The sequence below is a fragment of the Thamnophis sirtalis genome, unplaced genomic scaffold (assembly GCF_051295495.1).
Source record: "Thamnophis sirtalis isolate CommonGarterSnake01/CBP01778 unplaced genomic scaffold, rThaSir2_p1.2 scaffold_7, whole genome shotgun sequence".
NCBI lineage: Eukaryota > Metazoa > Chordata > Lepidosauria > Squamata > Natricidae > Thamnophis > Thamnophis sirtalis.
This window is the reverse complement of record NW_028261387.1, coordinates 44,716,497-44,738,243: the sequence shown is the minus strand read 5'-3', so window position 1 is coordinate 44,738,243 and position 21,747 is coordinate 44,716,497. Positions and strand designations below refer to the sequence as shown.

The 21,747-nt window shown below is 41.3% G+C and overlaps 1 protein-coding gene across 1 annotated transcript in view; it reads left to right on the top strand.

Moving 5' to 3' along the window:
* The first annotated feature begins 8,329 nt into the window (after window positions 1–8,329).
* Window positions 8,330–21,747, top strand: part of CPNE5 (copine 5) — a 154,232-nt gene continuing 140,814 nt past the window's right edge. Inside the window, exon 1 of the mRNA XM_014058313.2 lies at window positions 8,330–8,671. Coding sequence (XP_013913788.1) covers window positions 8,562–8,671 — 110 coding nt within the window. The 5' untranslated portion in view covers window positions 8,330–8,561. The remainder of the gene's footprint in view (window positions 8,672–21,747) is intronic.

The following is a 21,747-nucleotide window of genomic DNA, read 5'->3' as shown; positions in this document are numbered from 1 at the left end:
GTCAAGACCCTCAAGCTTATTAATCAGCAAATAACTTTTTGTTGTCTTACTTACATTTTACTGATATTTGTTGTTCATAATGTGAATAAACAAATATTCATGTTAACAAAAGATAACACCAGTTGGAGAAAAGTTTTATTATTTTGCTATGCTTAGTATCACTGCTATCATCATTATCCATATTTCATGTTGGAATAATGCAACAAACGTGAGAGTAAATCTCACATAAAAGAATCATTTACCCATTTTACCATAATGCAAAAAGTATACTATATGTACTATTTTTTACTTCCTGAATTATGGGAGAGCATGCAGTTCAGCAACCCCACGTAACGGAGTGAGCTCCCAGTTACTTGTCCCAGCTTTTGCCAACCTAGTAGTTCAAAAGTATGTAAAAATGCAAGTAGAAAAATAGGAACCACATTTGGTGGGAAAGTAACAGCACTCCATGTGCCTTCGGTGTTTAGTCATGCCAGCCACATGACCATGGAGATGTCTGGACGGCGCTGGCTCTTTGGCTTTAAAACGGAGATCAGCACCGTCCCCTAGAGTCAGGAAGGACTAACACATATGTGAAAAGGGAACCTTTACCTTTTTATGTATATTGGGATTGCAACGGTGTTTTCTATTTACTACGTGGAAGGAATACATTAGAAAAGTAAGCAAAACCCTTTATATATAACTATATTCTCAAGATATATGGCAGTAAAACATTTCTAACCAGGCTGAACCCATAGACAGTATTGCTGGAAAATCAGTCTCCTGTATATCCAAGCTGTTTTTTAAGGAGGACAGGAGACAGTCTATTCAGAAGACAATCTCTCTTTCTTAAAATAGCACCCTGAAGATCACAAACTATGCTTTGAGAATATTTATTTCTCTAATGTAACTCATATCCAACACCCTGAATGATGATTGTAAAATAAAAGGGGAAGACTTATGCCAGGACTAAAGGAAAAGTATTCCTTTTTCTTATGTTTTTTCTCGACCTTTTCAGTACTGTAATCTTAAAGGAATGATTATAGAGTTTAATGAGAGATTTTATACACTTTTGTAATATATCATCCACTCTCCAAAATTCTCAGTAGAGTGCCAATTTCTAATTAATTATTTTACTAATTTCTGTAATGCATGGAATGACAGCCACATTTTTAGGTAGATTAGCAATTACAATTAGTTAATCAGTAACAATGTCATTACTCAGCTTTAAATGAAGCATTCGTGTTATCTTAAGAGTAACTTTATAAATGCTGTACAAGTGTAATTTTTATATAGTAGTCCTTAACTTACAGCCAGCTGCTTAATGAAATTACAAACAGCACAGGAACAAGCCTTTTGTTTTACAAAGGCCACAACTTCTGGCCTTTGTAAAATGCCATACACACTCCCCCCACATAGTCACATGGCTGCATTTGAGACACTTGGCACCTAGGCTAATTCTGCCCACTGCCAGCAGTTCGATCATGACTGGCTCAAGGTTGACTCAGACTTCCATCCTTCCGAGGTCAGTAAAATGAGGGCCCAGATTGGGGGCAATATGCTGACTCTGTAAACTGCTTAGAGAAAGATTAACTTACCTTTATGGCTTGTTGCAGAGTCCCCACAGTCATGTGGTACTTTTTACCAGTTTCCAGTAAAAACTGCCCATTTGGAACAATGCTTAATAATTGCAGATTCATGTAAGCATCATGATTCACTTAATGACTGCTGCAAAAAAATATCCAGTTGTGAGTGCCTCAACTTATGACTATAATGATTTACCACTGGAAATCCATTTCCAGTTACAGTCATTAATCAAGAATTACCTGTAAATTATTTTCTATTTCCAACACATTTAGGCTTGTTCCACAGACAATTTCATAAATTGATGGGAAGGATGAGCAAAAAAAAAAAAAAAAGCCTCCAGGAGTGTAAAGCAAGCAAATACGAAGATGTTGGAAGGGAATGATTTCAAAGGAATCATTTGGTCCCATGCAGGAAACGGTATGGTATACTGTACCATTATTGGAGTTTACCAAGAAAACTACATGTATGTATAATGATTGATAATATAGTGCCAAATGATGGGTCCCTCCGATCAGATGGCATTGAACATGCTTCTGAGAAAGAACTGAAGGTTTTTCATGGTACTAACAGCATTTAGGACATGCCTAGTTTAAACCTTTTAGCATACCTTGCTGATATTTGCCATGCAGAAAAAGAAAATCCAAAGCTATAAAGACAGAATTACAGTAGGAATGTAACAACCATGATCATGGGAAAGGCCAACACAACAAAAGGTGAACTGAATCAATTACACGTTGAAATTTAGGCATCAGTTGATTGAGATGGACTGGAACTGGACACTTTCAGTCAGAAGATCACATTGATAATTACTTGGGACATGAATTATAAAGAGGGAATGCCATTTCTCTTATAGTTAGGGAATGTATAGCAAAAACTGTACTTCTACAATGCAGTCAATAAATGTGTAATATTAATTGGTTTTAGTGGACAACTGTTTAGCAGGATAATTGTCCAAGTTTATGTTCCCATAGGAGAAGAGGAAGTTAATGAGTTTTATGATCAAGTTCAGTTTGAAACTAATAGAACATAGAAAGAAGGTGTGCTGATTATCATTTGGAAACCGGAATGCCAAAGTTGGAAATATTAAGAAGACAAATGTAATTGTATCATATGACTTAGGAAACTGAAATGAAGCAGGAGAACAATTTATCAATTTCTACCACCCAATGATTCTTCATTGCTTATATTGTCTTTAATTTTTAAATTAAAGTAATTTCTAAATTACTGTGTTTAATTTTCATTAAACAATCAAAATAAAGCCTGTATATGTAGACATCTTCAATACATAGAAATTGAAGTGACTATATTATTGCAAACAAGAGTTGGAGACACTCAATTATAGCATCAAAGACATAGTCAAGTCTTGACTGTGGAAATATGATGGAATGTGTAGTAGTCTGGATTCCCAGGAGGAAAAGGGTGCATTTCAGAGGAATAAGAGGTGGATATTTCAGAGGAATAATGAGCTGAGGTGGCACAGTGGTTAGGGTGCAGTACTGCAGGCCACTTCAGCTGACTGTTATCTGCAGTTCAGCGGTTCTAATCTCACCGGCTCAAGGTTGACTCAGCCTTCCATCCTTCCGAGGTGGGTGAAATGAGGACCCAGACTGTGGGGGCGATACGCTGACTCTGTAAACCGCTTAGAGAGGGCTGAAAGTCCTATGAAGCGGTATATAAGTCTAACTGCTATTGCTATTACTATTGCTATGAGAGACAACTCAATTTAGATATTTGTGAGAGAAAGAGGGTGAAGACAGTCCATCCATAATAATTATCAGAGTTTATGATAGATTCTGAGAGAAGAATGCTTTAACTTGACACTTTTGTGTGGAAGAATCACCACATATCTTTCTTGGGGAGTGGGGGGAGGCTGACAAGAACAGGTCACAAAGTGCTCATATGCAGGTTTTAAGTTAAGCTAAGGAAGAAAAAAGGAAGCCAACCAGATTCCACAATGTGATCTTGAGCATATACCTTCTATTCTCAAGAGGAACATCAAAAATTGTTTTGAAGTCCTGAACCTCACTGATAGAGAAACAGAGAAAGTATGAAATGTATTTAAAGAAGTTGTGAATGTGAAAGGAGACTGCCAAAAATGGAGAAATAGAAGATAGCAAACTCAATATCGGAAAAAAACAATTGAGATTGCCAAGAAGACAAGCCAAAGCCAAGAAAGACAAAGATCTTAGGAAAGAGTTTAATAAAGATTTTCAGAGAACTATTAGGAGATACAAGAAACAGTATTGCAATAACAGCCATAAGACATCAAAGATGGAAATAGATTTAGAAAAAAAGGAAAGTCTTTCAAAAGATCTCTGAACTCAGAAAGAAGTTTCAGAATTGAATTGTTTAAATTGTTATAGTAAAGAATGTCAACATTATCAAGTCAGAAGGCTACAGGAATTGGTGGATTAGTTATAGAAGCAAGAGAAAGAAATCAAGTTCTAACTAAGCTATGCCAGCAAATTCAGAGAATGAGTGGCAAACAGACTGAAGTAGTTTACATCCTACAATAGAGGATACAAACTATTGTATGGGTAGTCCCCATTAAACGACAACTCATTCAGTGATTGTAATTGCAACAGCACTAAACAAGTGATACTTACAGCTGGTCCTCAAAGTTCTGGCTGTTCCACCATCCCTACACTCATGATCTGGGCACCTGTCAACTGGTTTGCATTAATGACTATTGCAATGTCCCAAGGTCAGGTGATTGCCATTTGGGATCTTGTCTGCTGGATATTTGCAAACAATGTCAATGGGAAAGCTGACAGGGAAGGTCACAAGTTGCTCCAGTAAGCCTCACCTGGCCTGCTATCCTAGTACCACACCCTGCTGGCAGCAACTATCCCTAAATCTGAAATCATTTGTGCATATTGCTGCAGCCACCTATGCCTTCTCCCTCACCTTGTAGCATCTACTTACCTGCCTGCTAGCCTGCTTGTGAGCCATCTAGGACTTGCAACTTCTTGCCAGCTTCCATTGACTTTGGTTGTTGGAAGCTGGCAGGAAGTTACAAGGAAATTCTTATTTAATGACCGATGATCCTCATTTAACAACGGCAACAGAGATGCTGAGGTTTCCGTTGCTAAGAAATGCAGTCATGTGATGTCGCTTTTTATGACCATTTAGTGATGGAAATTCTGGTCCCAATTACCATTGCTAAGCAAGGACTACTTGTACAATATCTTTAATTTCACATGCCAGCAAAATACTCAGGATCTTCCAAAGCAGATTAGAAACCTACATGGAGAGGGAAATGGTAGATGTTCAAAGTAGCTTTTGAAAAGAATAAAAAAACACAAGATATTATTGCTGAGGCACACTGAATAATTGAGAACATCAAAGAATACCAAAAATAAGTCAGTACAGATTCACTGATTATAGAAATCTTTGATTGTGTCAATTACCGTATATCTAGCTGTGGAAGGCACTTGGAAAAATGGAAATCCTGGAGCATCGTATTATCCTCATGCAACGCCTGAAGAGAGTCAGTAAGAAGCAATACAAATAGAATGTGGTGAAACAGACTAATTTCAGGTTGGCAGAGGAGTGAGTTAAGATACTCCCCCATTATTTATTTAATCTATATGTGGAATATATATTGAAGGAAGCTGGACTGGAAGAAGAGTGTGGTTTTAAAACTGGAGGAAGACACCAATGTGAGAAGGAGAGGTGTACGATCTTTGGGATGAAGCCAGTTCCTTGCTTTTATGTGAGGATTTTTATTGCAATATTATTAAGATATTGAACATACGTTGGTAATATTATTTGCATATTCTATAATCTTGACAAACTTTTAATTATGCTTTGCTTAGACTGCTTAGAGTTAAATGGTTGAAGAGACATAAATGTGTAATGAGCAAATACTAAGATAGCTTAGATGGACAGAAGATAACGGCTGAATGTCTCATTACACCAGTTGATTCATATGCTACTGAATGAGGCAAATGCTGTATTCAAAAGTTGTGAATTCATTCATTTGCTCTGGGATTATGTTTAAACAACAAGTTGCTGGTCCTAAGAGACATGTTATGCAATGGGAGAATGTCTATGGAGATTCTCAGTCACTTAGGTCATGGTTGTCCCAAAGGTGCTTTTTCAGAAGGCAACTGGGCTTTCTTTGTTTTTCCTTGGACATTCCACTTTTCATCCAAGAAGCTTCTTCAGTTCAGTTCAGTTGAACTGAAGAAGCTTCTTGAATGAGAAGCAAAACGTTTTCATGTGGAGAGGGGGGGGGAGTCCAGTTGCCTTTTGAAAAAAATTGATATAGATGAAACCTTGCTAATTTTTTTCCTCACTTGAAAATGTATTATTAGTCATGATGACATGATAGTGGGTTTTATTTTTGTTGCCAGTATAATTTAAAAAAATCCTTGATGACCTGTTTGTCTTCTAAAACTGTAAGTTTTATTTTATACTGAAATTTAACAAAATATGACTGAATTATATAAACATGTGGTAAATCATTTCTAATAGAAAAAAGTTACACATCTGCATTACTGACTTCTGTCCTGCAATTCAGCAATATTAAAAATCTAAGCAGTATGTAAAGCAAAGCAAGGACAACTAAACAAATTCTCAAATAATCTTTTAAAAATAATAAATGACAATTTAGCTGCACATTGTTGAAAATACTCTTCTTTACTCACCACCCCTTTATAAAAAAATCCTGTCTTGCATGAAATTGTTTTCAATTATTTAGGTCAAATATATGCTCAAGGCATTTTCTTTGTGATTGTGGGTTGGACAGATGAATATTGCTTATATCACTCACAAACTTTTTTCCCCACAGACTGCTGTTTGGTTACATTAGGCTAATGTGAACGGAACGTGAAGAATATGACCTAATATTATGATAGCAAAAAGAAGGTGGTGTCAGAGAATTGGAATATGCTAAATCTTTATCCTGTTGCTGTTTTCTAATATGGCTACTTGCCTATACAGTTCTCTTCCTATCTTGTAAAATTTTGCTTGCATGCTTGCCATTTATATTATTATCTTATTCCTGGGCAACAAAAAGGAGTATTATTATTTATTTATGAGACTTATATGGCTGTCTATTTTATGGGCCATAACTCTGGGTGGCTCACAGCAGTGATAAGAACATTTTTAAAAAAACATTCCCCCTGACCAAGGAAAGCAAAACAACTTTTAAACAACTCTTTTCAATCCATTAAAAAAACAACCCCACATTAGACACTTTGGGGGATTGTTGTCACTCTCTAATATACATTCCGAATTTATCCAGCTCACACCTATACATAAACCTGAATTCATGCTCCTTCGTATTCCAGGCATACAGTACATGTAATCATTGGCCCTTGTATTAGGAAAATCTGCCCCTTGTGGCTTTTGCTAGGCACAGCTAGGATCTATCAACCCAATCCCATATCCCAGTCCATGAGGTATGTACAATAGAAGTGAAGTGGGATTGATTTCACACGTTGATTTGAAGGCTGCTAAGTTTTGTGGCTGAGATCCTGGACTCCACCCCTGGCCTTGGGCATCTCTGGCTCTCTGTTTTAACATCTCCAGAATGGGCGAATGCTTCTAAACAATTTTCTACATGCATATTCACCATGAAATGTGTAATTGAACTGATGCATGGTCTGTGTCTTGACTCACTTTCTTGATGTTTCTCTTGCATATTACATTTACTTCTTGCTTTCTGACAGCCATTTAGTCTGGAGGGTGCTGGGTAGCTCTGTGACGGTTTATTGCCTAGCCAGCTGGTTGGAAACTATAATTACTTGTTTTAAGGTGTTTAACATGAAAAAGGAAAACAAAACATCCACATGCCCTGGGGGCACATACAACCACTCTAGACTATTGTGGAGTTTAGCATATGTGCCTCCTGCTCTGCATAGGGAGGGCAAGAGCTTCTCCCAATGGCCTTGTCTTATGATTTATTTCTGCCACCCTCCTGCCTTCACACTGGAGAAAGCGGATTATGTCCTATATATGAATCTTTCTGCCTTAACCAGGTCTGCTTAGACATGTTTGTGTGTGTGTGCGTGTGCGTGTGTGTGTAAGAGAGAGAGAGTCACAAGAACATGCATGTACGGAATGCATTCCTTCTCACAATCGCCACACTCATTCCTCTTTTCTTCCCTGGCCGCAGCTCAAGTCTGTGATTCTAGGTCTTTTTTAAATTGCATCCCACAAAGCTCCGGCACTTAAACCCAGTTCGCATACTTTCAAATGCTAGGAAAACAGCTCCCTCCGATCCGGTGCCCTCCAGCGGCCTCGGACTATGACTCCGGGGGGCCCCCCGGTTGGGAGAAGGCTGCAACTCCTAAACCAGACGCCACGCCACAGGCACCTGCACCAGAGACAAAAGAGCCTTCGCTCTCCGCCCCCTGGAGAAGTGCGGATCCAAATCCCCGTGCGCTTCAGCGGCTGCGAAGGCTCCTTCGCAGCCCTTCGAGGCTGACGCTCCCCGGGGCATGGCGCAGAAAGGGTGTGCGGCGGGGAAACAGGTTCCCCGGGGGTGGTGGTGAGAGAGAGATTGGGCCGGCGGGGGAGGGTTCCCCTGTTTGCCGTAGGAGCAGCGCTGGGCTGAGGCGCCCAGCTGGCCGTTTTGATTCTGAAGGAGGTGGAGCTTCCCTGAAATCTCCCTCCGTGGATTTGAGGGGAAAGAAAGCCCCCGCTTCCCCCCCTTTTCCAATCGCGGCGTGCGTGGCGAGAGAGAGGGAGGGAGGGAGGGAGGGAGAGCGCGCGCCACCTCCGATTAGCTCTCCAAGCTCGGCTTCTAGCCGCCGCGGCCAGCGCTTCACGCCCGGCTGGTGCGTGGGTCACCGCAGCGCTTGAGCGAAGAAACGCTTACAGTCCAAGGGAGCCAGGGAGAGAGAGAGAGAGCCTGCTCGCCCGCCCGCTGGGCCGGGGCTACGATTAGGGTTCAGTGGTGGATTGGTCTCTCCGGCTAGCCGGCGCGCTCGGCGACTTGTTGAGAGGCGCCGCTCTCCCGCGCTCGCTCGCTCTCGCTCTCTCCCATGGAGGAGGACGTTCTGGACAAACTCGAGGACATGGCGTCGGTGCAGGACTTCGACCCTCTCACGGGCAGCATCCCGGCCACCAAAGTGGAGCTCACGGTCTCCTGCAGGTAAAAAAAAAGGGGGGGGGAGGACGGCGCGGCCGTCGAGGAATGGATGGGGAGGATGGGCGGGGAGGTGGAGGGGTCTCCGTTGGAAGTGAGACGGCGGCAAGTTTTCTCCGGCGCGTTAGCTGCCGCGAAGGTGGCGCGCTAGGGAGGCGGCTGCTGTTTGCCGCCGGTTGGAAGTTTCTGCCCCAGCAAACCTTTGGCTCGCGCGATCGGCTGCTTGGGAACTTGTGAGAGGAAGGGGGGGAAAAACCCACAACGAAACGAGGTTCGGGGAGCCCGTCTCAAGCTAGCGGCGAACTCGGATGTCGCTCTCAGTTTGCGGAGGGGCCAGGCTCGAAGGCTTGTAGGGGTCGACCCTCCTTCCCTCCCCTCTCTCCACATTTCTCAAATAAGAACGACGAGATCGCACGCACGCACGTGCACAAGTTCCAGGGCGAGCCCGTGGGCGTGGCCTCGGGGAGCTGACAGGTAGGGGCGGGGCTCGTAGGTTCGGGAACGTCTCACCTGTAGAAGTGCGAACGGAAGAAGCCCCCTCCCGGTTGTGCAACTTGGGGTGACTGATTTAAAGATTTCCTGGAGTGACTACGGTGTTCCGTTCCAAATAAAAGTGAAGCTAGGCTCCGTTATCGTAGTCATGCAATTAGTGGGGGATAGGGAACAATCAATCAACTTTTGGGGATCAACTTTGTCAATCAACTTTGGGGAATAGGTTTTCTAGGTAAGGGATAGATCCTGAAGAGCTGCTTTGTCTGAATACCCCATTATTTTCAGCGTTGCATGTATTCTGGTGGAACAGCTGCATGTGAAAAAGCGGAAGCCTGGTATGTTCAATTAAAATGAATTATCCTGGTCTCAAGAAGGCTCTATATTAATCCTTGTGCCTTGGCCAGGAAAGTTCCAGAAACAACTGGAAAGTTGCCTCCAGTGGGATGAAGGAGTTCTAAGTTACATCCATGAGTTACATCTGCCTCGAATTAAGTGCGTTGTGGCTCCAACAAACGTAATTCGAGGGAAATTTTTACCTAGATTGTGCTGTGTAATGAACTGTGAGAGACGACCTATTCACAAATAATGAAGTAAGCATGTATTTGGGGAAGAATAAAAACTCATGGGCTGTTAAACCTGCACTAAAACGCCGTTTATTACTGTATGCTGGATGAAATGGGCTTTGATAATACCAGAAGTCTACTGTTATAAAAATTCACTTTAAAGCACTTTAAAAATTCCAGTAAGTATTACAAATTCACTAACTGACATGGATCTAGGGGTTGATGGGAAATATATGGAGTATTTCTGCATGGAGAGCTAATGCTGAACTCTTTGACACAGTTTTGAGGTGGAGGATGGAAGTTGCTGAGGACTGGAAAAGACCTTTGACTCAACCTATCTCACAGGACTGCTGCTGTTAAAAATATATGGAGGAATGGGTCTCAAATGGGTCTGCTGCAACGTGCTCTACATGGGGCAGCCCTTGAAGAGCATTCGGCGACTTCAGCTTGTCCAGAATGCAGCCGCGCGAGCGATCGTGGGTGCGCCTCGGTTCACCCACGTAACACCTATCCTCCGCGAGCTGCACTGGCTGCCTATTGGTCTCTGAATACGCTTCAAGGCGCTAGTCGTCACTTATAAAGCCCTTCATGGTATTGGACCTGGGTACTTGAGGGACCGCCTGCTGCCAATCACCTCCACTAGACCGATCAGATCCCACAGATTAGGCCTCCTCCGAATTCCATCCGCCGGCCAGTGTCGACTGGCGACCACCCGGAGGAGAGCCTTCTCTGTGGTTGCTCTGACCCTCTGGAACGAACTCCCCGTGGAGATTCGAACCCTCACCACCCTCCAGGCCTTCCGCAAAGCCATTAAAACCTGGCTGTTCCGACAGGCCTGGGGCTAAAGAATTGTTGCCCCCGTCTCGAATTGGTATGACTGTTGTGTTTTAATCATGCATTGTTTTTTATGTTGTTTTAAATTCTTGTTTGTATCCTCCTTCCCTGGTCGAGCTGTGAGCCGCCCTGAGTCCCCTTCGGGGGGAAAGGGTGGCATATAAATAAAATCAATACAATACAATACAATACAAATGTTCTGAGTGAAGCTCTCAACCTCAGCAACTTTAAGATGTGTGAAATCAACTCACAGAATTTCCCTTCCAGAATGCTAAGGTGGTGGATTCTGGGAGTTGAGGTCCAGGCAGTTTAAAGTTTATGCTATTGAGAAACACTGACTTAGAAGAAAGATGGGATAAGAATAAAGGAGAATATTTGTACTTCAGGGCTGGAATGAGGGGTCCTTGGTGGTCTTTGCGTTTGCTTGTTTTCTTGCAGACGGTTCATTACCCAAAGTAGATAATGTCATTGTGTTACCTGAATGTATATGGAGATTCTCAGTCATCCAGATCATAGTTGTCCCAAAGGTGCTTTTTCAAGAGGCAACTGGACTTTCTGGTTTGCCTTTGAAGGTAAAGGCAAACCAGAAAGTCCAGTTGCCTCTTGAAAAAGCACCTTTGTGCTGATGCTTATCCCAAAATACAAACAATAAGATATTCTGCAACCTAAATATCTCTCTTTGGAGCAATTCAGAACCCCAGATTGTTACTTACATGTAAATGCTGAATATGGTTGGTTTGCAGCATAACCAGGACTGATGTTTTTGCATAGATATCCAAGATCATCTTATTAATTGCATCATAGGATAGATAACGGTTCTCACAATTGTATTTCATAGTGATAAATTCAAAAGAATCTATGTCACAAATTCCTATACTTTGGACAGATCTACATAGGAACCTTACCCTGGGGTGAAGAAGATCACTATCTGTTTGCAGAAAACATTTGTGTGTGTTATCACCTCTATAGCATTTTCTAGCCATGGCTGAGGCAACTTGGGAATGTCTTGGGTGCTCCTCTTGGGAAGTGTCCCCCCCCCTGTGTTCTCACCCTTCAGAAGCTATATGCTGGCATTGTAGAATGTGCTGAAGTGACATGATCTGTGTTGGCAATTGATTCTCCTAGTTTCCTGTGAGACCATCCCTTCCATCTGGTTCCTGACCTGTATTTCTATCTCTCAGCTGTGAGGGAGATCAGAACCATGGCTACCACAGCCACTTGCTCTCTTGCCCCCTTTTTAAAACCACTTGGTTGTCTGGTTACCCAAGAGAATATGAAGCCCTGAAATGGACTAGGAAGCCCTGAAATTGATTGGGGTGTCCTTGGCTTAATGCATATAACTGGAAGAAATAACTCATCTCTTGTTCCTCTAAAGCTTGCCTGGCTGGGAATGTCCTTCCCAATAGCTGCTTCCCCCAGGATCCCCAGTTCCTTATTTCTTCTTTTCACATAATATTATTTGGGTAATTTACATCACTTACATGGATGTCCAGATCCTCCTCTTTACTGAAACTCCAGTTATTCAGTGGTGCTTATCCAATGACTGTCCAAATCCAGACAACCACTAGAGAGCAGCCGAGAGACATAAAATCTCAAGTGCTTGCTGCCATCTATTGGTCAATATAATAAAGAGGCAAGCAACTGATTCATATATTGAAAAATAAAAAAAAATAAAAAACACCAGTTGGCATTACAGTGGGAAAGAAAACGTGTGTGTGTTAGTAATGACTGTGCATGTCAATTAGAGGAGGATTTTCACATTATTTGACAGGGCTGGAACTTCGGCTGAGAGAACAACGAGCATCTCCCTTTGAGTGTTGTGCATTCAAGCTGTGCAGAGAAGAGCACGGCACAGAACCTTCTGGGTGCATAGTAAGGGCTTGCTATAAAAACAGTAAAGCCCAGGGCAGACTGCTGGCTCTGAGGCAGGAAGGGATGTAATGTTCCAGGGTTTTACATCCCTCTCAGTACCTATGTTGTATAACAGGGATGTCAAACTCACAGTGTCACGTGGCCAGCACTTACGGGCCAGGAGTTTGATAGCCCTGCTGAATAAGGTATCTTATGGGAGGGTCAGTTTGTTACATGCCTCCAAGAAGCTTCTTCAGTTCTGAGTGGATGGTGGGGAAATGGAAGGATTTATACTCATTGAAGACAGCTGGTCATTTTCATTGTGTTGTTAAGGTCACCAGGTTTATCTATCTCATCAAGGTCACTTGAGTGGTGCAAATGGGTGTGGAACCTTCTTGGAACTATTGAAAGGACTGGGTTGTAGATTGTAGATGATGTGGTATCCCCCCCCCCCTCTGTTGAGAGAGGGCTGTTCAATTTTGACATAGGTGGCCTCTTTAACCCCTCTTTCAAACCAGTGGTCCTCCCTGTCCAAAATATGAACTTTGCTGTCTTCAAAAGAGTGGCCTGTGAATTTTAAATGAAGGTGATTTTAAACCTCCAGGTGATCTTAATGACCTGCTAAAAGAATGCAAATGACCAGCTATTTCCATTCCCCACCATCCAGTCAGAGCTGAAGAAGCTTCTTGGATGAGAAGTGAAATGTCTTCAAAGAAAAACCAGAAAGTCTAGTTGCCTCTTGAAAAACAATCATGACCTGAATGACTGAAAATTTCCAAAAACATTTAACTATTGTTAAATTCCACAGGACATCTTCCTAGCAACATGGGTAGAAAGCTATTGATTTAATATGAAATTTACAAAGGAAATTGTCACCAACCATAAGCAAAGTCTTCACCCTGACACTATTCAGTTGGACAAACAAAAAGCTATGAAACAATGAACAAACTCAGCCTGCTTGCTTTGTTATCTCAACTGATGAAGAGCCTTAAATAAATAAAAAGCCTGCATACTGTTTTTATGATATTTTGTTTGGATTTCAGGTGAAGGAGTAAATTGATGCTTTATACAACCAGACTAGTCATGTTGCATGGGGAAAGAGGATGAGAAATTGAGAGAAGACAGTGCCGTAGGGACAGAGAAATCATTGTATCATGTATTCAAATATAAGCTTGTATATGTGATACGTTCCGTATGAAACAGATCTGCATACTATAGAAGAAACATCCTTTTTTCACTCCATGCTAGTTAATTAATTTGGAAAAAGAAATCCCATTTCAATGCTAATATTCAACAATTTTTATCTTGACCCAAATACATTCCGTACATGCAGTTTTTTGTAATTCTTTTTTCCACAGACAGCAGTGGAAGAGGACTTTTGAAGACAGATTGGATTCAGAGTATTTTTAAAGCAGCAGGCCAAAGAATTTCTTTAGACAACCAGAAATTATCTATCTAATCCATTTGACAATTTTAGTCCCTCTATTTCCACTGTCACAAGCAAGCATAGTGTTTGTGCTACACTTTTGTGATTCAGGACCTCGGACTATTAGTTCGTTAATGAAAACATTCAAAATAGTGTAGGAACTTATATTGCGAGTAGTTCTAATTTGTCAAGAACACTTTTCCCCCTTGCATTGAAATTCTTTAAAGAGTATGACATCTTAGATGTGACATTCAATCTGAAGTATTGCTTTTCTAGGTGTTGGCTAATTGGGTATAATTAGCAGGGTCATTATGAAGTAAGCAGTGGATTGAATCATATGCAATCATGATTTTTAACAATTTGAGCAAAATGGGATGAATGCTTTCCATCCTGAGTCACCAACAGTCATTAAAACCATCTTTGCCCTGCTTTCAAATGGAGAGAACCCTTCTGAGTAGGACAGTGAGACTATATTCAACACAATTAGTACCATGAGTTGATTGTTTGTGCCTCATGCTTCACTGCCTATCTGGGGCTGACTTTATAGTATAGCCTTTATTGTCATTGTACAAAATAAATACAGTGAAATTGGTTGTATTAATTAAGATATAGTTTCTGGTAGTTTGTTGAATCAGCACAGTTGACCAACTTCATCTATCACTTTAAAACATAGCACATATTTTCAAATACTTGGGTTAAATTTCCATAAATATTAGTTAGGTTTGGGTTGTTTTGATTAAGTATGCTGTGTGAACATAGTCATTTTATTTATTAAATTTGTATGGCCACCACCTTGACACATAATTCTGGGTAACTAACAATCAAATCAAAAGTATCCAAAATATATATTTAAAAAAAGCAATGTAAAGCAACATTAGTGGTCGTGAGTAGATCCTTACAGTTTTTGCTATAGTTTAAAACGAAACTTCTGAAACAGTTTGAGTGTCTCCCACCCCTAACTTTAAATGGGACCAGGTCCATCCTCTACTTTTCCTACTTTAGGAAATGAACTTCTTCCTCTTAAGGTAAACTTTTTCATGTGATTTTAAATATAGTTACAACATTTTCATATTTTATTTTTACCTTTAGCCAATTTAGATGGCCTATGAATGGAACAGCAGTGTATCAATAATGAAGAATATTCAATTGTCCATTTTTTCAAATTATATGGCTATCTAAATGAATATATTATTGTCCTTTCCTCCAGAAGACTAATGATCATTATCTGATACATTTCGGGATAGGATCCATACAAATGTGCATCTATGTTCCCTGTACCCTCAGTGATTTGCAGAAACTGAATCTTTTTATGCCACTTAAAGCTAAAATTCTCCCAAGTATCATCCCATATCACAGAAAAGCTCATGCAGTGTAGCTTTAATGTCACTAGTAAAATCCCTTTGGTTGCTTAACTATATGTTGACCTCAACTGTAGCCCTACAGCCATAAATTCTAAATTATTGTAAGAGCAAGTTGGCAACTTCCAAATTGCATTCCCTAAAGAATTGCATCATAGCGTGAAGCTATTCTGTTACAAACATCCTCCAGCACTTAACTTTATGCACACAGTGGAACTGCAAATATACAAGCTGCCATTTTACTACATGGATTTGCATTCAATTTCAGAGCTTGAAGCAAGGTTACAGCAGGGTTCCCGAACTCCTGGTCTGTAGACCGGCACTGGGCTGCGACATGCCAGAAACTGGGACACACGAACAAGCGAAACCCCATCCATGGGATGCAGGCAGCATGTGAAACCACGCCCCCTCCAGTCCATGGAAAAACGTCTCTCCCCAGAACCAATCCCTGGTGCCCAAAAAGTTGGGGTCCTCTGGGTTACAGTAATGAGAATTCATCCATGTTTGGGTAAACTGATGGCTTTTACATTGTACTACAGTCTACAGTTCATGTGCAGCTATGAGGTATTCGGTTAAGAATTCAGTTAATATCTAGGGTCTTTTCAACAATTGACTAAGTCCAGGATTTCATACATAGACAAGCATACATGAGCAGAAGTCTTTTATTTTACCACTCTTTCACTTCAGTTGTCTTCAGCCCAGATGTTTTAAGGAGAGTAATATACCATTTGGAAGGGCAAAATGCATGTACAGAACTCCCAAATAGAGAAACATTCTTTCCTCTGTAACTTGAGGAATTTTCTATTGAGATGTAGTTCAGATTTTCAAGAATTCTTTAATTGATTTAATTTAATTTAATTTATTTGATTTATAGGCCGCCCAATCCCGAAGGACTCCGGGCGGCTTACACAGAACAAGAAAAGAAAAAAACAAACAAAATAAAAATAAAATAAAATTAAAATTATCCAACATGCATACATTCAAATTGGGGCTGGACCCTACCTAATAAGGTCAACAGCCCCAGGCCTGCTGGAACACCCAGGTTTTAACAGCTTTTCTGAAGGCCATGAGGGTGGGCGAGGTCCGGACCTCTGGGGGGTAGCTGATTCCACAGGGTCGGAGCGGCCACAGAGAAGGCCCTCCTCCGAGGCCCCGCCAGCCGACACTGTCCGGCTGATGGCGTCCTAAAGAGGCCCACCCTGAATCCAAGCTATATCCTTTAAAGCAGGATTCCTGACCTTTGTCTAGAAGATTTTTCTTCTTTTAGGATGCCTTCACCTAAAAATAAGATTAACATGCCTGTTATGGCTCGGCAGGAGCCGGTGGATCTGCCACCAGACTCCGACAGCGAGGGGTCTTATGAGTCGGCCCTGGAGGATGCGGAGGACCCTGGACAGGGTTCCCACTCTGAGCAGGGCATAGAGAGGCTGGTTGGTCACCAGGTGGCGCCTGAACCTTGGATCAGTGGAGAGGAGACAAGAGAGAGTGATCCAGAAACCACCTGTGAGTTGTTCCAGGATGCACGCCGTCGAAGGGCTACTCGGCATCAAGAACAACTACGTAATTACAGGAGGTAATTACGCTCAGCTGTTGCTCATTAAGATCCTCTCCTGATTATAAAAGAGACTGCTTGTGCCACGCCCTTCTTGCAGAAGTCAATGTTAAGGACTAACGAGAAACAAACTTGGCAGGCTGGATTGCTGCCAGAGTTTGTTGGCATTGCTGCCAAGGTTTGTAGAACTTGCTGCCAGAGTGCTTATCTCTTTGTTTATTTTGGGCTTGCAGCCAACGAGAGTCTGGACTGATTAAAAAACATTCTCATTTACATTTATCTTGGCTTTCGTTCCTGGACGGAGGAGCGGGGTCAGAACAGTGCCTAAGTATTGCTTAAAACAGTGGTCATCTGGATTCATGCAGTCCAAACATGATACCTTTAAGCAAGAAGACATTGCTCACCTGTTCTGTAAATAAGAGCTAGCTCAGATATTGTTAGTTATGGACAAGCCTATTATGCTTGAAGTTCACTCTTCAACTTATCAGGATTTCCACACCTGTTGAGATATTTGTGCCGTTTCTGGGAGAAATTAGAAGTGGCAGTTAATTGTGTGAATGTATTTAACCTGTACTTTAAAAAAAGGTAAATGGCAATTTCAAGGGAGCCTGGGAGAATTTATTTTATATGGTTCAAACTGAGCTCTTGGTTTAGAAAGCTATAAGGAACGATTGATATCCCAGCTGAAATAACATAAAAGAATCGATAAATTAGATCATGGGTATCAAACTCACCACATCATGTTGCCGTCACGTGATGTATCGTGATATTTTTCCCCTCCGCAGAGCTGGGGTGGGCATGGCCTGCATGTAACTCATCCAGCCTGCGGGCCACCAGTTTGACACCCCTGTGTCAAACCAGAGAACCCCAGTTGCCTCATTCACACAACACACATTTTCCCTACATTTTCTTAGTTCACCTGGTTTGCTGACACAGTGCACCACAGACTTGAAGGGCTGAATTTGGATAGCATATCAAGCTTTGTGGTTTAACAAGTTTGTGGTTCAATGTAGGGCAAAAAGCCAGCCAGAGTTCTGAAAAGCTTGAGTTACAAAGATGGTCAATTCTTTAGTACTGAGGATCCCTCAGCTTCCATGGTTATGAAGAAAAGGTGTTTCATTCAAACCTGCATCAATCTGAGTTGGGGAAAAGCACTGATAATCATTCCTTCTGTGCAACTGCTAAAGCAGGGTTAAGCCTTTTGTGGTCTCACAGGCACACAAAATTTCCAGAATTTTTTCTCTCTGTGTTTATGTATTCTTTAAAATCCTCTTGACTGCACTGATGAATTTAACATTTCCATCATTTTGAGACAGGAGGTCCATGAAAACAGTACTATGAAAATAAAGCTAGGTTAACATTGATTGATTGATTTCTTTTTTTAAAAAAATACACTCCAACCTCCACCCCCAGCCCCAAACTCAGGTAGTTTCAGTTCCATCCCATTGCATGTCTTGGCCTATTCACTTTGCATCACCATCCTACCCTTTGGAGTCTTCGTTCCCACCCCTCAGCTCATTTAAGTGCATGAAGAAGCTTTCTGCCAAAGGTTTTCAGCCCTGTTAAAAGGGGCCAGATATTGAAAGCCTGATAATCTTTTCCCATAATTCAGTTGTATTGTATTACCCTTATGGAAAACCTCTGTGCTGAGTTATACTCTGAGATCTAGTCTGTTATTGATTGCTTTAAGCTTTTTGACAGCTCCCAGAGGCGTAGGAAGATATTTTCCCACATCTGCCCCAGGAGTTTATATTACGAACTGATACCTGACTTCAGATGGATGTGCTCTGCCAATGCACAGTACTGGCATATTATTATTTCTCCAATAATATGCCTTTACTTTTTAATCATTCATCTATTTGGTTTTGATTGTCTCTTGTCTACCCCAGCATTTGCACCAAAACCTTGCTAAAAATATTTATGTCACATTTTATTCTTGTTGATTCTGTGATATGAGGATGAAGCTGTACAGTATTACAGAGTAGATATGAGCAACACGTTTCATATTCAAACAGCTTCAGAATCCCTGGTGAATACTATCAGAAACTAATATCTTGTTATTGTTTAACTTATCACTTTATCCTGAAAACTTCCATTGCTTTGCAATTTGTGATTGCCCCCATTCCCCTTTATTACCTGATAAAAAACACAAGTTGGAGTGAGAATCTCCTTAGTAACCCCTTTCCTAAAGGCAAATTTAAAAACTCCCATTCATTTATCTGTCATCAGTGAGTACCTGATGGAGTTTTGCGGGCCCCATGGTCCTATTGATTCTGCAAGAAAGTATTTGCTCCAAGGTATCCTTTTAAATGATTTTCTCTTCCATGTACTTCAGTTCTTTGCCTTCACTGTTTTAAAACAGATCTATGTCTAATTGTCCTTTTTCAAGGGAGACTATGAAGAATTGAGAGAAATTGTGATGGCAGAAAATAAATCTATAGATATTATTGACACATTAAAAATAAATCACTAGGAAAAGAGAGGCAAAACACTTTCGTATAATTTAAATATCACCAATTCAGTCAATGGTTTATTTTAAGTTTTCAATATTTAGTAGTAGCATTACGGGCAGCTAATCGCTGAATTGGATATTTGCATTGATTTTATTTATATGTCTTAGGAAACATATACAATAAACCTGAAGCAGTCCTATGATTTTTCCAGTTTCTTTAAATACTTTCAGACAAAATGGTTGTCTCATTGGGTGCTATAATTAAAGATTGCAAAATATGCTAGTTTATCTACAACTCCACCAATACAGTCCAGGATGGTTACACAATTCCATAAATTTATGATATAGTTATACTTGGAATATTGTGTGTAGTTCTAATCATTGTACAGTGTCAACAATCTTATTGCAGAGCTGTAAAAGATTTAAGGGACACAGTGGATCAGTGGCTAAGCTTGTCGATCAGAAAGGTTGACAGTTCAGTGGTTCGAATCCCTAGTGCCGTGTAATGAAGTGAGCTCCCGTTACTTGTCCCAGCTTCTGCCAACCTAGCAGTTTGAAAGCATGTAAAAATGCAAGTAGAAAAATAGGGACCACCTTTGGTGGGAAGGTAACAGAGGTCCATGTGCCTTCGGTGTCTAGTCATGCTGGCCACATGACCACGGAGTTGTCTTTGGACAGCACTGGCTCTTCAGCTTTGAAACAGAGGTGAGCACCGCCTCCTAGTGTTGGTAACTACTAGCACATATGTGTGAGGGAAACCTTTATCTTTCCCTTAAAAGATTCAGGCAAGGACAACTAAAGTGATTAGGAAGCGATGGCAGTTTTCCTGTGATAAAAGACTACAATATTGGGAGCTTCTCAGTTAAGAAAAAAGGAATCATGATAAAGATTTTTTTTAAAAAAAGTGGGAAGAAAATTCTTCCCTAGTCAGGGCAGATTCCCAGATTTATGGACTTTAGTTCTTATAACTCCTCAGCTAATCTGGCTATTACTGACAATTCTGAGAGTTGAAGTCTTCTGGAAGATGCCCAGGTTGGAGACTGTGGACAGTGGGTTCTTTTTCCCCTTTCTCCAATATTATAGAAAGAGGAAACCATATGTATGAATTGTATGAGAATATTAGTGAATCAAAGTTAGAAAGTCTCCAAGAAAGAACGTTTGATCACAGACCAATGAAACAAAAAGATTTGGGGAAGAAAAGATGAAACTCCTTCAGTTCTTAGCCTAATTCTGAGTGGAACTTGGGAAATGCCTCAAAATGAACAGTGTTAGAATCATCATGTCTGATGCTTAAAAAGAAAGATGTCTGCAAAATGACAGAAATACCCTTGAACAAGTCTCTGAACATAAATTTCAGCTATTGCGGACCAAAATTTTATGTAAATCACTATCAGGAAAATAAAAATGGAGAAATACTATATGTCACTGCCCCTTCATTTAATAACCAAGAAAGAAACCACTCAAGTCCATATTTCAGAATTAAGGGTGCTTTTACTGGCTACAAATGAAAAGAAGCGAAGCAAAGCAAAGCTGAATCTGAATAAAAAGGCGCGAAAGCAATAAATATCAATACAAGATTCAATCCCCTCCCCTTGGTACCTCAGTCCATAGTCCAATAATAATTCACCCAACTGTCAGGTGGGAGACATCTTCAAAAATCATCATCAGGATGGAATGCTGGACAGTTGACCTTGGCGGGAAACTCCCTTCCTTCCGCATGCGCAAAGAGATGGTGAGAATAACTCCCTAATTAAACAGTCCTCCAGCACAGAATGATTCCCCTCCCAAATACCATGCCCCCCTCCCCGTTTCAATGGCAGCCGAAAAGCAGCAGCGAAGCAGAGGCTGACATCATATGCTTGAAAAAAGAATATACAATAGTTTTAGTGAGAAAGTGACTTTCAGTTTATCTCTTCATAGATACCCGGAACTAGTCAGGGGTGGGCTTCAAAAATCACAGCAATGGGCTTGCTGCTTTGTTGCTGAGTGGGCGTGGCCATGGTGGATGTGGCCTAGTCCGCCTTCTGCACCATGGTGGGGAAGCATTTTTCACCCTCCCCAGGCTCCAGAGGCTTTCCTCCAGGAGGGCGAAAACTGCTTCTCCCAGGCTCTGGAGGCCAGAAACAGACCCGTTTCTGGACTTCCAGAACTTACAGTAGCCCGCCCCCCCGCCTCTGGATGGGCCCTGCCTGGCATGATGAATGGGCATGGAGACTCCTGGGAAGGGTAGGGTGGGCATGGCCAGCCAGAGGTGGCATTTGGGGGTTCGATAAACTGGGCAGAAACCTAGCTAGAGGATCGCACAAACCTGTGCGAACCCCCAGCAGCCCACCCTTGGAACTAGTTACAAAAATAGTAGAGCAGGAAGAACTCCAAATGGTGAACTATTGCTAAAGCTACTGTCATTCTTTAAACAACTCACATTCTTCTTATTCGCATCTAGTTCAGACAGGCTTTACAAGCCTTGAAGTACTATAGAAACATATTAGTAATTTGATAATTTGAATGCTGTTCAGTGCTAAATCAACGTGGTAGTCTTTTGATATGATTTTTC